At 40.6% G+C, this 17777-nt stretch overlaps 1 protein-coding gene across 3 annotated transcripts in view; it reads left to right on the top strand.

Moving 5' to 3' along the window:
* Window positions 1-17073, top strand: part of Ano5 (anoctamin 5) — a 63241-nt gene extending 46168 nt beyond the window's left edge. For 2 of the 3 annotated variants that reach the window (XM_040733313.1, XM_040733312.1), the window contains 7 exons: window positions 642-811; window positions 1765-1862; window positions 5506-5636; window positions 7029-7234; window positions 7976-8154; window positions 10015-10120; window positions 13977-17073. In XM_040733313.1, the coding sequence (XP_040589247.1) occupies window positions 642-811; window positions 1765-1862; window positions 5506-5636; window positions 7029-7234; window positions 7976-8154; window positions 10015-10120; window positions 13977-14198 (1112 nt within the window). In that variant the 3' untranslated portion in view covers window positions 14199-17073. The remainder of the gene's footprint in view (window positions 1-641; window positions 812-1764; window positions 1863-5505; window positions 5637-7028; window positions 7235-7975; window positions 8155-10014; window positions 10121-13976) is intronic. The other variant, XM_040733314.1, reaches the window with a different exon arrangement.
* The last annotated feature ends 704 nt before the right edge of the window (window positions 17074-17777 follow it).

The following is a 17777-nucleotide window of genomic DNA, read 5'->3' as shown; positions in this document are numbered from 1 at the left end:
TGTTCTACTCCTGAAAGTGTCATGGGAATGTCTAGGTCAGGTGTCCTACTAGGAAATTGCCCATTCATGAAAGAAAGCGTGTTCCCTTACTCTTTGCACTCCTCACAATGCTCCACCTGGCTTTGAAGAGAAGTTAATACTTTCTTATCTTTAGAACTTGTTAAATTACAAACCATGACTGCATTTTAAATCAGGAAAGAGAAAGCACGTATTATCTCTGCCAGCATTTGTAGGCACAGTTTAGTTCAAGAGAAGACAAGCACAATGGAATTAGAAACCATCTTAGCCCTTGGCACAAGCTTAGCTGGTTTACACCAACTTGACAATGGGCGAAGGAGAGAGAAGTAAGATGGGATTTTTGTGTTGTCTAACAGTGATGGCGAGGGGCACTTCCCATCTTGGGATTCAAGCTCCACATTCAGACTCTCTTACACATAGAGAAATCCCATCATTGGAATGTAGTGACTGCTTCCTAGACTCGCCCAGCCGTGGGATCAAGACAACATGACCAATAGGAAGCCAGCACAAGCACACAGCTCCTCAACATTGGTCACCTGAGGTCTTGAAATGGCATGCCTAGGTAGCCACTTGTAAGTACAGCTTTCAGGGAAAGAGCGTTTACCCTTGGTTTCTATTGGCAGAGATCCCTCGAACTTACCAGGAGTATGAGAGCAGCCTCACTCTGAAGATGTTTCTCTTCCAGTTTGTGAATTATTACTCAGCCTGCTTTTACGTGGCCTTCTTTAAAGGGAAGTTTGTGGGCTACCCTGGGAAGTACACATACATATTTAACTTATGGAGAAGTGAAGAGGTAAGGATTCCCTTCCAGCTCAGATCTATGTTCCCAGATAATTAAGACATGCCTTTCTCCCTTAGCACTAGCTCAGACATTGTCAAGGAGTAGAAGTCCAGACATTGGCTCCCCCCTCTGATCAGTCTTATCGTTTGTTAGATCTTCTAGTTTCCTGTGAGCAAGAATTTTTATGGGGCCTGTCTTGTTGTTTCCTGTTGCTATGATAAAATACCCTGGAAAATGCAACTTACAGGAGAAAGGACTTACTTCCTCTCAAGCATATAGTACGTCATGGCAGGAAAGTCAAGGAGCAGGAACTTGAGGCAGCTGTTTATATGGCATCCACAGTCAGGAATCAGAGAGCGATGTCTGCCTGTGGATGCTCAACCCCTTTCTCCACTTACACAGTCCAGGATCCCATCTAGGGAATGGTGCCACCCACCTTGGGCAGGTTTTCCCACTTCAATTACTCTAATAGGAACGGTCCTCCATATACGTGTGCACAGGCTCATTACCCATATGATTGTACTACATTCTAACAGGATGATAATTAACACTAACCATCAAAGAGCCTATGGCCTGGCAGTAAAATATAGAGTAAGGGGAGCAGAGCTTTTATTGTTGAAAGCATCCTGTAAAGGGTAAGGAGTCACGAAAGGGCTCTTCCATGGCCTGTTAGACATGACCAATGGTTTTCAAACTGATCACATGAAAATTATACCACCTTTTAGTCCTAGCCCAGACATCAGGATTCATAATCTAAGACTCAGAAGTCTGTATTTCCATTGCAGTCCACAAATGGGTGTGATGGTGCTACCCAGGTACGAGTGCAACTGAATGGCTCCTGAATCCCATCATTGCCTCTCCCGACCATATTGTAACCCTTAGTATACCTTTCTGATATTCTAGATGGTGCAAAATTCTGTTTCTCCTCCTCTATCTCTGTTTTCTCCTCTCTTGTCTCTGAACAGTGTGATCCTGCAGGTTGTCTGGTAGAACTGACAACCCAGCTAACCATCATCATGATTGGGAAACAGCTTTTTGGAAACATCCATGAAGCCTGTCAACCGTACGTATGCCTTACACTTTGCATGTTTGATTTAAATAGCAATGTAAGAAGCTGGGTGTGTATATATATATATATATATATATACATATATATACATATATATATTACTGCCGTTGTATCTTTGTCAAAAAATGTCTACGCAAACAGGACCAATTTATGTTTGACAAACAGGCCTCTGGTAATAGAGGCTTTTGTTGTATTTATTTAATTGCATGGCCATCCAAGTTTTACTTCCAGGCCAGGCAGTGTCACATGCCTTTAATCACAGCACTTGGGAGGCAGAGACAGGCAGATCCCTGAGTTCAAGGTCAGCCTAGTCTACAAAGTGAGTTCCAGGATAGCCCTGCTACACAGAGAAAGCTTGTCTCAAAAACAAACAATAATAACAACAAAGCTTTTCTTTCTTAGTTTTATTTTCAACTGACAAATAACTCTTATGTATACTCACTTGAATGTACATATTTACTGACCACAATGTGATGTTTCAGTTCAGACTTTTTTGTGTGTTTTTGAGATAGGGTATCCCCATGTAGCTCTGGCTGGTCTGGAACTCATATGACTTACAGAGATCCGTCAGCCTCTGCTTCCTGCAGTGTTGGGATTAAAAGCATGAGCCTCACACCTGTACTGCTTTTAACTGAATTATTTCCGCTGTTGAGTGCAGTTGTAAAGGGAGTTAATAAATTAGATCCTCCGGTAGGATAACATTTGTGTTAATTCTTTGAGAATTTCATGCACGCGTATGCTGTACTTGAATCCCACTCAGTGCCCTCTTCCTCCTAACCTCTCCATCCACTCCTCTCCATCTCCCCATTACTTCCCACTTTCTGGTCTTTCACTTTCTTTTGCTGTGGTCCACGGAGTTCAGTTCACACTGTGTATGTACACACGGCTGCACAGCCACCCACGGAGGCTGGTCAACCTACGAGGGGCCACAGCTTTAAAGAAAGCGGACTCTCCCTCTCCCAGAAGCCATCAGCTTTCAATAGCTACTCATCCCATTGGTGGGGGGCTCGCCACCCCCTGCCGCCAAAAGAACCCACACTTCTCTGTGCTGGAATGTCGAGCGTCTCATTCTTGCATGCATGTCCGTGAGTACAGCGGCCCTGTCGCGTTTGGAAGACACGGTGTCTCCCTCGCCCAGTGCTTCTAACCTCTGGTGCTTACATTCGTTCTGTCCCCTCTTCTGAGACAGTGCCTGAGCTTTGGGACGTCACATATAATTGTTACTGTTACTAAAAGTTGAACCTTTTGGTTTTTGTTTTTTAATCCTTGTGTTATGTTGTGTAGTTGTAGAAATGTTAGAGAATTTAGGTCATTTGATGAGGGAGGGATTGCTCCCTCATCCAAAAGGACAATAATGAACATATTATATATTTTATATATAACATGAAATATATACATATGTATATATTCACGCACAAACTAAAATACCAGCTTACATCACACACAGAGGAACATTTCCATCAATGAGAACAGAAAGGATAAAAAAAGCCTCAGTGGGCATGGGAGGAAGGGAGGGAAAGGGAGAGGGACCTGGGATTGACATGTGAAGCAACCTTGCTTCTAATTTAAATTTAAATTTAAAAAGAAAAAGGAAAAAAGAAGAGGAAAAAAAGCCTCAGCTTGTGTTGGGGGTTGGCACTCTGTAAGAAACAGTATGAATATGAAGCCAGGGGCTGGGTTTATTTCCTATTCATTATATAAAGTTGGAAGCATATTAACGGAGAGAAATAGTGGGTTTCTGGATTGGGAGGTACAACATAGAAACACTGTCCATTACCCGACACATGCACATACTTTTATTTCAGTGAATACATGGGTGTGTTTGTCTGCACAGATGTTATGGGAGGTCAAGCAACTAGAGAATAAAGACAGAGGAGTTGCTCCACTCGATTTTAAACGATAAAACTTCACTAATGACGATAATACGGGATTGGAGACAGACTGGTGCTATAGATAATGGAGGGAAATGAAGACGTCCAAATCTGTGATCTATACAAACATGGCTAGTTTATCTTTGGCCTGGCTGGAAAAAAAAAAAACAACAACCCCCCCTCACCAAAACAGTAAGCTTGCATTTTAGGAAATGGGCGAAAAAAATCAGACATCCATACACAAAAATATAAAACTTGGGACCAACGTCAGTTATTCAAAAATAGCTCCAAATAGATCACAGGTAACAAAGCTCTCGCGAGTGGAGCAGAGGTGATAGAAACAGAAAGCCTGCAGTCCCCAAGGGAAGGCGCTCACTGAAGAAAGGCTGGGGTTCAAAAGCGCCCCACCCCACCCCTGTCTGCCTGCCCTCCCATCTCTTTTGATTTTTTGTTCTCTTTGTGTTTCCATTTGGATCTAAGCTATATGTAAATGATTCTTCTAGTCAGTCCACCATTGCTGCAGCTGCCCGTCTATCTGCTGATCTGTTTGCATTTATAAACTCTGTCTTTTGGGGGGGAGGGACTTGTTCTTCACTTGCCTAGTTCATTGGCGTGAAAGGAGAGCTCTCTGGCTGTGTGTGACTCCTTTGCAGCCGTGGGCGTGTCCATGTAGTCGGATGCCTCCCCTACGTGGCAACTTCTCTTATTTGCAGTAACGCTTCAAAACCTTTAGCTACCGACTCTTCTTTGTTTTCTTCTTCTTTGAGTACATGTGCAGAGAATATGTTGTCCTACCACAAATCTTATCTTTTTCTTTTTTAATAATCTCATGCCTTGATTGAGCGGAGGCATCTCCATGTTTCCATTTGCACTGCAGGATAAAAAGATGCATTCTTAGAGTCACCACGAGGGGGTGCTAGGCCACCACCTCTCTATTCTGAATCCCAAACCTCCCTGCAGAATCACTCTGGTTGGGAGGCACTGCTTTAAATGCATAAAAATGCGGACTTTGAAAGTCAGACCGAGCATCCTGATATTATTTGATCTCCAATCTTTGGTAGATTCTGGTTTCTTTTTTTCAGAAGTCTATGAATGTGTTTGTTTGTTTTTTCTTCCACAGACACATTCTGTTTTATAACCTCAGTGCTTTGAATTTCATTTATTTATTTTTACTCATGCTATTCACTTGAATATGATCATGCACTTTCTCACTTCAGTTTTGATTCCAAGTGTCTTTACACCAGTGAGGAATCTACCTCTATCGTGTATGCTTCACCCAGCCTGAGCTAACTCAATTCCATGGCTGATTATCTCTTAGAAGTAGATTCAGAAGGGATTTTATACCAGATGCTATTGTGTTTGACATTAAATATACCAGCACATCTATTATATTAGATGATTTGCTAGCCAAAAATAAAACAATTATTCCTTGTCTCAATTCAGCCCTACCATAATCTACCTTATATGGTACGGAAATTGGCTGGCCAGTGGTTTGTAGCATTATTGCATTTACTTAGATAAGCCTCTGCTTTTCCTCGCAAGTATATTTTCTGTTATACTCGGCTTCTCAATTCTACAAGTGTCTTCTGAGCATTGCAGAGTACGGGCATTGTCCATTGCCCTGACCACTGCATGCTCTATCAACCTGCCTGGCTCCTAGTGTGCTAGACTAAGGTGCTTAGCCTCTCTTTCTGACAGTTTCCAGACTTGGCTTACTGGCTTTCTTACTTCTTTCTTCAAGTGTCAACCTTTATCGTTTCTAACAGCTTAATTTTTAATTGGTGGAGACGCCGAAGATCCCGAACCAACTCTGAGAAATTATACAGTCGCTGGGAGCAAGATAATGACCTTCAGGTTTTTGGACAACTTGGGCTGTTCTACGAGTACTTGGAAACAGGTAATTTCCAATCATGATTTCCGAGGCAGCAATAACAGTAATAAAATGGATAGCTTTCGTCTCTTGCAATTCTCTCTGTTTCATATATAGCAGATGTTTGAATTACCGAATGAGAGCAATGGATAAACGGATGGATAGGTGATGGGTACATTTAGACAGATGGCATGGATAGATGATGATAGATATATGAATAGTGGCAGATGGGTTGGTGGATGGATAGGTGGGTTATTCATGTGTAGATGCATGGTGGATAGGTAGATGGATGGATAGGCATATAAATGAATAGACACACATATGGAGGAAAGAAAGATAGATGAATGTATTGACGTATGAATAGTAGGTGAATGTACATACAGACGGCAGGAATATGTGTAGAGGGATAGCAGAGGGATAGGAGAATATATATGGATGTATACTGGTGGACGATAGATGAATGGATGGATGGATGGTGGTCAGATAGATGGATAGATGGATAGATGGAGAAAAAGGTTTAGTTTTCCTTCATCCCAGTTACTGAACAGAGAAGAAACACTGAGGTGAGATGTTAGAGAACCAGTCCTCAGGCTGTTTGTTTGATCTGCCAAGGGCATTTCTGCTCACCAATATCCCCTGCTTTAGTGGAACTATAGGGGGCAGTCTATGCGCTTAGTATCAAAATGCTGGTGTAACAAAGGGGATGATGTGAAAACTACTAAGTGATTAATATTTATTAGGCATGCTATATATTTTATATCAAAATCTGCCAATGTGATAAAAACATTTTTATGCTTCAAGATAAACCAGTGTTACCCTAGTTTACTTTATACTGTACGGCATTAGTTGGGTAATACTGTGCACATTGCTGTATAGAGAGATGGGGATTCTTGTTTCATACAGCTCAGTATGCAATTAGGTAGTTCTTGCTTTATAGGGTGATGATGGCGTGGTGTCTTTTCTCACTGTGGGCATTATGAATAACTGTATATACACAGACAGGGAAGGATAGTGCTGACACAGAGATGTGAAATACCATTTACACCAAAATTAGCTTCTGTGTCATGAGAGCCAACCAAGACTTAGTTTATATTGAAAACTGTGACAGATGCTCCCAGTCATGAGATAATGATGCAGTGTGCCCATTGGCTGACTGTGTTTGTCTTTGGTGTTGAAGATGCTGAAATTCAATAGATTAATTAGTGTTTCAGATGAAGATCTGAGACTCCCACCTTGAAACCCGGGTTGCCTCTCCCTCAGAGTAATTATAGGTCCCTTAGGAAGAGCGCAGAATGGATCAGTGTTGCTTGTGTGCTTCATAACGAGGCAGGTGAAAGGAGGAGAGGGTACAAGCGGCAGGGGCGATGTGGAATGGCCCTTTGTGGCCCCGGTAATGGTGAGTGACCTGTGTCTCCCCAGTCATCCAGTTTGGGTTTGTCACGCTGTTTGTGGCCTCCTTCCCTTTGGCGCCCCTGTTCGCTCTCATAAACAACATTATGGAGATCCGAGTGGACGCCTGGAAGCTGACAACTCAGTACAGGAGGCCTGTGGCTGCCAAAGCCCACTCCATAGGTGTCTGGCAGGACATTCTCTATGGGATGGCCATCGTGTCTGTTGCAAGTAATGTAAGTGCCCCTGTCCATGGGAGGGCTTTGCCTCTTTTTGTTTGTTTGTTTGTTTGTTTCTGTTGGGGTGGCTCAACCCTATTCCTCACCAGTTTCATCAGAGTGATGACTTGTAAGGACAAGCAAACCCAAAACTTTATTTTTTGAGCAAGAACAATAGAAAGGAAATAGTATTTTATCATTGGAATTTCATGATGTTGTTTTACAGACTGTGCTAATCTAGGCAGAAAATCGGTGACAGTGTAACAGGTTTGAACAACAGTATCAAAGATTGATTATACACAAATATATGTTATATGAAGTACATAAGCTTACTTATTTCTACTTACAAAATGATTTTAAGAACTAAATTTCACAAACACTAATATTTTAGCCTTCATTTCCATCTAAAATTATGTTTCATCAACTGAAGCTTTTACTGAGATCATCAGAAGGAGATTTGACAGCATAATATTGTGATTTACTTTAGAGAGTTTTATGGAAAGGACACTTGGCTGAAATTGTAGAGTTTAAACACAGTGGCAACATGAAAACGGGTGGTGTGCAGCACAGTTCCAGAAAACTCCACGGCTGGTAACACTCTTTAAACCTAAGCATGTGACTTCAGCCACCAAAGGAAAGCTCAGAGACGCAACGTGTGAACGGAAGCAATAAAAACATGGAAGTGGGTTTGGTTTGCCTGCACGTCAGACTTCTGACTCTGGGCTGGGCTCATCATCCTTCTCTCCCTTTGTCCATCAGGCTTTCATTGTCGCGTTCACATCTGACATCATCCCACGGTTAGTTTACTTCTATGCCTACTCAAAGAATTCCACGGAGCCTCTGAGTGGATATGTCAATAACAGCCTGTCAGTGTTCCTGATAGCTGACTTCCCCAACCACACAGCGCCCTTGGGGAAGAGAGACTTCACCACTTGCAGGTCTCCTTCTGTCTTGGTTTTAGCACTGTACTTTTAATGTCTTTCTTAAATTATCATTTCCCTAATGCTTGTCTTACAGTGTAGAAGGTTTACTTGAGACAACTCATTTCCCCGGTTGATGCCATGCCTCATTTCTAGAGTTTGTATGTTGTATGGCATTACAGACTATCCAAAGGAAGGAATTGTGAGTGGGGGTCATGTTGTTCCTAAATAGTTTCTTGGTTTTGAATTCTTTTTGAAAATGTTGCTCACTAACTGGGACAAACTCCCTGGACTTGAGCCATAACATCCCTCAGTCTGTGTGGTAAATTAAGTCAATTATCCCATTCATCCTCAGAAACCATACCCAGAAATAGAGAAATAGCAATGTAACGATGGGACCAGTTCATCAGCCATCATTCATTTCAGTTTAAAGGTTTTCTTCAGTATAGAATGTATGAGTGGGACTTGTGAAATGTTATTACCACACTCAGTGCAGCATAATCTGTGGGAACCTTCATACCATAGAATATGAAAACAGTAGTCAGTAAGTAGGTGGATAGATAATAGAGATACTATAGATAGATCACTGATGGAGATAGGCAGGTGGATGGGTGGATGGATGGATGGGTAGATAGATGGGTAGATACATACATACATACATATATACATGATATATATATATATATATAGATGGTATAAATAGATGACAGAGATAGATGATAAAGATGGATTGATAGAAATATACAGATAATAGACAAAAACAGTAAAGATAGATGTGGATATATATATATATAGAAGGATGATAGAGATATATGATAAAGATAGATTGATAAATGATAGAGATAAATGGGTAAATGGTATTGATATTTATTAAAGATATGTATTCCTAGGTAGATAAATAGATTGATAGGTAGAGATAATCTATGATAGATAATACATATAGATAGTAGTTCATAAGTAGATAGTAGATAACAGACAGACTGATAAACATACGTACACATATGTACACACACAGCCTTTAATCTTTAACCTCACACTAACTTCTCCCTTGAGGATTCCAGCATAGAGCAAGAAAACCATTTCTGGACAATAAGACAAAAACACTGATCTGTGGCACATTTGCATGCAAAGGAATCATGGCAGAGTATGTAAAACTGAGATCTCTGTGTCGGATTTCTTGGTTTAACCACTTTCTAAAAGCTGGGATGAATTTCTGAAGAACATCCATCTAGTGAGTTTGTAGAAAGGAATAATATGAAAGTCTGAGCACAAGAAGAGTCCAGAAAGCGAACATTGACTTGTCAGTATATCTAAAAGGAAGCAGTCTCTGCAAAACAGAAGTGGTCCACATAGCAAGTTGGATGGATCAGATGGGAGGAGGTCTTCAATGAAATGCCATGGACGCTTGGTCTCTCATGGAGAAATTCCGCTAGACCAAGGAAGTTTCTCTGGTTTATCTCCTATTAGGGAGATAATATGGATAAGTAGCCCAAGCCTGGAGCTGTGAGTACAGAAATAGGTTTAACATTATCAGTTACTTTCCTGTGACATGGCTTTGTACTCAGTTTCCTAAGGGAAATAATAAAAGTTTACTCAAGTTCTCTTTATTCAACTCATCACAAATATCTATCATCTATCTGTCATATGTGTGGATCATATATCTACCTACCTATTCATCTATCACACATTATTTATCTCTCATCTATATTCATGCCTATCTGTTTATCTACCTATCATCCATCATCTATCATCTGTGTCTATCATAGATCATCTATGTCTCCATCTGCCTACCTGTCCATCATCTATCATATCTATTGGCCATAGATCTGTCTTTATGCCTACTTATGTTCATTGTTGTTCCTTCTGTTTGTTTTGTAGGTACAGAGATTACAGGAACCCTCCCGATCATGAGAACAAGTATGTCCATAACATGCAGTTCTGGCATGTCCTTGCTGCCAAGATGACCTTCATCATAGTAATGGAAGTAAGCTGACCAGGACTCTTCCCCATGTCTTTCGTCTCCCCCAGCCCTTTTGCCATTCCCCTAAGCAGCTGCTTCTAAACACACCTGTCATTGGGAGGTCAGATTCCTCTCCTTTCTTTTGAAGGAATCATTTGTCCTCATAAGTTGCAACTTCTCTAAGGTGCCTCGTAGCAGTAAGCAGGGCATCAGTCTCATAAGTTGCAACGTCTCCTTGGGAGCTTGTTACTCATTTACAATTGGTAAAAACACCTTGGCAACAGAAAAGGAAAGGCAATGCATGGCAAGGTCAGGAAGGTTGATTTGTAGAACTCCTGTTCCAAAGACTGTGCTCCAGAACACCCTCACCAACTAGCCTCACTTTTTACCTCTTACAAAAGAAACTCATATTCATCAAAATATGTCATCAGCTGGAGGCTGATGCACAGTTAGCTTCTGTGCATCAGTCCTAAACCTCCATCCTGTCCACTGCAGGACACTCCTTCCATGTGCAGTATTTGGAGAGAAAGTTCACAAGAAAATATAACTCCCACAGAGGAAGAATTGATGAATCCATTAAATAGGAACAGAGAAAACAATAAGATGGGGGTCTCCCTGTGGGTAAGCCCAAGTACAACACAGGTGCCACCTGAGCACGCACTGTTCAATCGGGGTTTCTTGGACTAATTATTGCGATCCAGGCAGTGCATGGGTGTTTAAAACCAAATAGTTCTCTGTAGCTAACATAGGCAAGCCTTACACATATCTTGCTAGCTTCAAATCCTGATCTCAGGAGGCAAATACTATCAACTTTGAAACAATATCCAAACAGACTTAGATTTTTAGTGTTTAGCTGTAATTGTTGACCTCCTACAATGACATGTCACACACAGGTGCATACTTGACGCTGTCTCCATTTATATACCATCATCTTCCTCCTATTCCTCAAGATAATTATAACGTATGCATGTATATGTATACTTGATTTATTGAGTCCCATAATTCCTCTCCTGAAGTACAAAATCTCAAAAAGCAATTGTTTGGTGAGTTAGTAGCCATGTGTCCTTGACCTGATACTGTTTGAGTTAATCAGTAGCCTTCTTCATCCCCTTTGGAGTGACTGTTGGCCAAAATCGCTACAGAATTGCCAAAGGAACACTTCATAACCTGCTGGTACTTGTTTTACATGCTAAATAATAGAGTTGTTGATGTTTAATCACTCTCAGCACTGAAATGGTGTATTCCTCAAGGTTTCACCTAGAAGTTTAGTCAAGGTTCATTCATATACTATGACTTTGTAAATATTAGTAACGTTTGTTTCATGAAACACGCTGCAAAAACTTTTCTTTGCTTAGGGTTATGCTCTTCCAACTCCTGCTCTTTCTTACCTCTCTCTCCCCTTCTTCCCCTCCACTCCCTCAGATTTTAATTCTTTTAAAATTTATTTCACATTTCCCACAACAGGTCTAGATCACTCTTTGAGCATTGCCCTGGGGTTTACTACCTAATTTTGAGGTTCATCATTCAGGAACACTCTGAAGAGAAATTATAGGTGATTTGCTTTTGAAACCTTGAATACTGAAAAATTACCAACAAATATGGTAATCATTTGGTCCGAAATTAAAAGTCTGAAGCCGTTGTCATTAGTTTTTTTTTAACCTTAGTTTAGGTAATCTTTAAAAACATTTAAGACATTGCTCCATTTCTGTCCTGCTTCTAATGCTGTTATAAAGGACAGGGTCATGCAGTCTTCTTCGTTAATGACCTTAAGATGAACAAATGTTGAGTGTTCCCTCACCAGCTCTGCCAGTCTGAAACCTCACAAGCAAGCAAGGTATTTGCAACTGGATAGCACAGTTGTTCCAAATGCTCACTGGGGCCCCTAATTCTGAAATCACACCCTTAAGTTCGGGGGAAGGGCAAAAACGGCCTGCCTCTGTGACTTCCTTTTCAAACGTCCCCGTCCCCTTCCTCTGTTGTTTCTCTTCTATAATGTCTGTCCTGCTCCAAACTTCAGGGATCTTATTTTCTCACTTGTAAAGAGCTCGAGTCATACTTTTGCTCTCTTCATTAGCTTTTTTCCTCTTGGTTCCAGTTTGTTTTGCTCTTTCTCTTTCTTGTTAGACATTTTGCTGCGTAGTAGACAGTATTGTATGTTCAAGAATCAGGGGGTTAAAGAGATAAGGTTATAAGCTTAAGGTACAAAGGTGTGAGCCCACCTCTCGTTAGAAATACACAAAAGTTCAGTCTGCAGTTCCCTATTTCAGATGGGTTGGTGCAGAAAAGAGTTTCAGTATAAAGCAGCACTGGGTTTTGTTTCTGTTTGCTTTGTTTTTAATAGAGGGGTCTGGCAAGTTGTCTCAGTGGGTAAGGGTGCTTGCCTTCAATCCTAACAATTCAAGTTGGATTTCCAGAACCCATATGATAGAATGAGAGAACTAGTTTCCCTAAGTTCCCTCAATGCATCATTCACATACCCACATAAATTAATCAACAACTAATTTTAGAACTATAAGGAAAATCACCCAAGAAATACATTAAAGCACACCCAAGAGCATGGTGTCAGCGTCTCCAGATTCTGTCAGTGTTTATTAAGATGTCCTTCTTATATTTATTTAACTTAGTTTGTATGTGTGTGTGTGTGTGTGTGTGTGTGTGTGTGTGTGTTTTGCCTTCATGTATGTATAACGCGTTAATGCAGTGCTCACATAGGTCAGAAGATGGTGTCAGATTCCTTGAAGCCAAGGGTTACATTTGTTAGCTACTCTGTACTAGGAATTGAACCCAGGTCCTTTGGAAGAGCAGCTGGTGCTCTTAACCTCTGACTCACAACCCAGCCCCCTATTAGGATGTCTTAACATATATTTTAAGTACACAAGTAAAAAGAAAGAAAGACACCCAGTGAAAGAAGAAGATCCTACCTAAGTAGGTATGGGCTCCACATGGGAGACACAACTGAGCGTTTGGCATTAACCACAATGGTAATCCCAGCAGCTCTGAGGTTCACTCTCCACAACTTACTAAGAAACTTTTTTCTTTACTTTTGGTACCTGAGATTTTTAGAGAACAGTTCTGAAGGAGGTACGTTAGGTGGGATTAGGAGCCACTAGGAATGTGAAAGGGTTTCCTGCTGAGACCCCTAACTGTATGTTCACAACTGAAAAGGGAAAGAAGGCTTTAGTGTTGATGATCATGTGGGGCTCTGTTCTCAGGGCCTTCTTTCCCTCCCTGGGTCCCCAGTTTTGCTCTCTCTTTCCCGTCCACATTCAGTATTCTGAAATTCACATTTTTGAAATGTTGCTTTCAGTATGTTCCCCACCTCCAGTCAAAGCCCCAGTGCCCACAGCTTTCTGCTACAGAAATAAAAACTCCTCACATAGTTCCTAAACGTCCTACAGCTTCTTGTAGAAATGCCAAACTGATGCTCTTGTTTTCAATTCTACACTACACTACCATCCTCAGAAGGCCTGGCTGCCTTCATTCCTGAAAACATTCCAAGAATCTAAAACAAGGTGGCCAGTCTGCTTTAAGTTTCAATTTCACACTAAATCTCCAATTACGTGTTCCTCATCTAAGAAAATTAGGACTATTTTAGAGATGTTTTTACCAGATTCTTAGGGCAGGCTTTCCTGATGCCCACGTTCCATTTCTCTAGTTGCTTATTTAAATACATGTCTAATTAATTTGATTGTATGTGTGAAAATTATAGGATGCACACACGTGCAGATGCACACGCACGCGCACTCTCATAGCAGCGTACTTGATTCCACTTAGGGCTTCCTGTGTTCGACAGAGTTTGTTAGATGCTCGAGATGACCTCTAAGGACTCCTTGCTGAATTCCTGATGCTCCTAACATTGTTTCCTTTATGGCTCTTTCAGCACATTGTGTTTCTGTTTAAATTTTTATTGGCCTGGATGATACCAGATGTTCCAAAGGACGTCGTAGAGAAAATCAAACGAGAAAAGCTAATGACTGTCAAAATTATTCATGACTTCGAGCTCAACAAGTTGAAAGAAAACTTGGATTTTGAATATGGGAACATCATTAGGAGTGACCTAGAGGAAGACAGCAGATCCCTGAGGGACAAAACCATCATCTAATCCGCACAGAAGGCGAGAAGCTCTGTGCCTCTCTCTGTCCACTGTTGCCTCCGGGTTTCTGACTGGATGCTAGAATCCATATATCCATTTGTTTTTCTTTCTTTCCTTTATTTTTAACTCCAAGTCTTTATGCATATTGATAGAGGCTGGCATCAGAAGAGAACACAGGCGGGAACCATCCACTGGGCTGTCCCAGGGTGTGACTTGCGGGGTCCTGTAAACAGTTGCAGGAGGTGCTGGTGGATTCAGAATCTGGGAAATCATGGAGTGTTGCTACTTAGAGTGAAACCCTGGCCTGGGGGATGCTCTGTGACTTCCCAGGGCAACTGCACATCTCTACTGTCTCCTGTTGAGTGTCCCCCATCTCCCTCCCAACAAGAAACGGGTCATATCAAAAAGAGCTAGCAAAGAGACCCACCATTTCATAGAACATCTGCCATTGTAAAACTTACAAATGAAAAGACAATGTCAGATGTCTTGAGAAATTTCACCTATTGACAAATGCTGGTTAAAAATTACAGCAGGAGTGTGCTCTTGACAATGCAGGTGAAAGTTGGCTTCTGACAGAATACCAGATAGCCTTTCCTGGTAAAGGTAGGATCAAATTTTCCTTGAGACTAAAAGATGTTTCATCAGAGAATCAGAGACTTTTAAAGGTAGCATTTCTATTTTGTTGACTAACTTCAACCCCATGGTGTCAGGTGACTGCAAGTTTCCAAGTGAAAGTACTATGTGGAGCCAATGTGTCTACTTAGAAACTAAAGAATGCAAGACAGTGCATAGGCATTAACTTATTCAATGATAAAGTGAACTTTTACATTTTCTGAAATGCTGATTTTTGCATCATGAAGCCTTTTCGAGCTCTAGAAACTTGTATAAGTTGGGCACAAACCGTTTACAGAATGTGATCTCTTTGCTCTAAAGAAACTCCAAACCTTGTAATAAGTTTACAATCTTTTCATGGGCTACATCACCCCTACAATGCCCAGTGCCTTCTTTCTATCTATGCCTTTAACACATGAGAAATTGTCTAGGTGATTGTTAATTTGATATGGTAGAATATTTCAGACGTCAGTCTTAGAGAAACTGTCAGTGTTGTGAGCACAGAGTTTATCACCAAAAATAATCAACCAAGCGAGAAGGTGAAAATTCGGTGGAAGAAAAAAGTATATCTGTTGAAGTATCCCATCCACATTTATCCGATGTGGATATATAGCAATTCTTGTCATTGGTTCAGTTAATACAATATCACATATGTACCCATATGTAACCTATCACTAGAGTGGGAGATATGGTCTAACTGTAGAGTACTCAAATCTTTAGGTTTAAATAGAATTCAGCTACAAAAATATTTTTAAATCATATACATATAAAGAAACTTGATCACAAGATTTTTAAAAGCAGTGTTCTCTTAAAATAACAGAGTCCTACAGCATAGCTGATATTACAGTATTAACTAACTACTGATAGATACTAAGTATCTAAAATTAGGGATTATGGATTTTATAAAAATGACAGAAGAGTTAGCACATCACATTATTGGCAATATTGATTTGTTACATAGTAGGTAGATTACATGTTTGGGTCACTGAAACTGATTTCATAATTGAAAGATAGTTTCCTATGTGGAGATGGTGAACTTAAGAAAACCTGTCCTTTAGGGCATGATCAAGCCACAGCTGTGGTTCTTGTAAACTGTCAGATTATGCTGTCACCACGGTGCTCTTCACACGTAGCTCTCATTGTCTTCTTCACGGTGCTAATTTTTTTAAAATGGGCGAGGGAATTACAGTTTTTTTGGAAATACACTTCAGTTTTGTGACTTTAGAGTATTATGGAGCTAGACTGCCAGATAAGGACAGAGCTGACTTGAAAAGCTGCCATTACACTGCAGGTTCAAAACCAACTCAAGCTCTGAGTGTCTAAAGTAATTGAAGAAATTAACAAAACTGGAATTTCTTCTATGACAAGTGCTTCTTAGTATTTACCGGTGTTTTCACTTCATCTCTGCCTTGTAATTTTCCACTGAGCACTTTCCTCTTGTTTCATGTTTTACCCTGAGATGCTAGAGTCACCTTCTGGAAGGCCCGTTAGCTAAAATCAAGTGGAGTTTGTTTAGGAAGACTTGCCTCATTTCACCAGCACACTGGTTGCTGTGAGAACACTGAACTAAAAGCAACTGACCACAGTGTGGCTGTGATGATGTTTTTATTCTTTAGTCAAACAAGTAGTTTACTATTTTTCACTGATATTCCAGGGAACATTTGGGATCTTATGTGAAAATAAGATCTCTAGGTGCCAAAGACCCAAACCGCACAACTCGTTTCAAAGATCCTTTGCAATCATCATCTCCATTGTTTGTTTTCACACAGAAAGCAAAACACTTCAAATGACTGACATTAAGTGAAAGATGTCTTAATTGTGCAGCGTTTCTGGACGACTGGGTTTCACCCTTTTGTTGTTGTTGTTAAGCGGAAAGAGACAGCTGCTTCCTCTGGATTCTTTGGGGTACGGCTGGGGGTAGGAAGATGCAAATCTCTTCTAAGTGCTAATTGCTAAGGGTGAGAGAATATATCTGGAGAAACTTCAGGTTGACAGTTATTGTGCTTGCAAAGTGTGTTTGTAGGGTCAGGTACTGTGAACAATCATTGACCCTGCTCTCCAGTAATAATAATACTGGTCATTCAAAACTATAACCTATTGCTTTGGAGAAACCTCTCATAGTTATTATGTAATTGAATGATGCCATGAAGGAAAACATTGCATTGCCAGGCTTTGGACTCTGCCACAAAGAATCAATAGAACTATCGTGTTACTGTTCTTGCAATTTTAATCTACTTTTCTGTGTAGTAATTAAAGTATGTCAGTTATTTCAGCATTATGTAAAATTAATGACAATGTTTAAAACATAATGTATACTATGGTGTAATCTGTGTGAGATGCAGTTGCCCATTCCTCTAAATACGTCATTGGATACAGGATACAACTCTCCTGATAAAAGATGCTGTGGCCTGAGGTTAACTCAGAGTATACAAGCCTGAGGGTTCAGTTCTCATGGTGGGAAAGTTATGATGGCAGAGCACAAGGCAGCTGGTTACACTGCATCCACAATCAGGGGGCATAGATACTGGTTATCAGTTCACTCCTTTTTATTCAGCTGTGAACTCCAGCCTATAGTAGATGCCACCCTATTCAAGGAAGGCATCTTCCCTTCCAGGTAAACTTGTATAGAAATACCTCACAGAAAAACCCAGAAGTGTGTTTCTAGTAATGATTCTACACCCAGCCAAATTGACAGGATTAGCCACATCTCAGACCTCATAGATAAAGACTTCCTAGACAAACAAGCCTACTTACCTGGAACAGACTATAGACCAAATGCTGCCCAAAGCTTATTAAGGCTATTGACCACTCAAACAACATGTTTAGAAAACTAGATGTAGTTTGTTTCCATAAGGTGTTCTCTGTGATTTAAAATTAACAGTTTTTTCACTCACATTCTAAACATTCTAAACATCTGATCATATACAATTTCAAAAACCACACATAATAAGCTTCAAAGCACTAAAATCTAATGGT

The sequence above is a fragment of the Mesocricetus auratus genome, unplaced genomic scaffold (assembly GCF_017639785.1).
Source record: "Mesocricetus auratus isolate SY011 unplaced genomic scaffold, BCM_Maur_2.0 Super-Scaffold_100030, whole genome shotgun sequence".
In the NCBI taxonomy this organism is placed as follows: Eukaryota; Metazoa; Chordata; class Mammalia; order Rodentia; family Cricetidae; genus Mesocricetus; species Mesocricetus auratus.
This window is presented reverse-complemented; position numbering and strand designations above follow the sequence as displayed.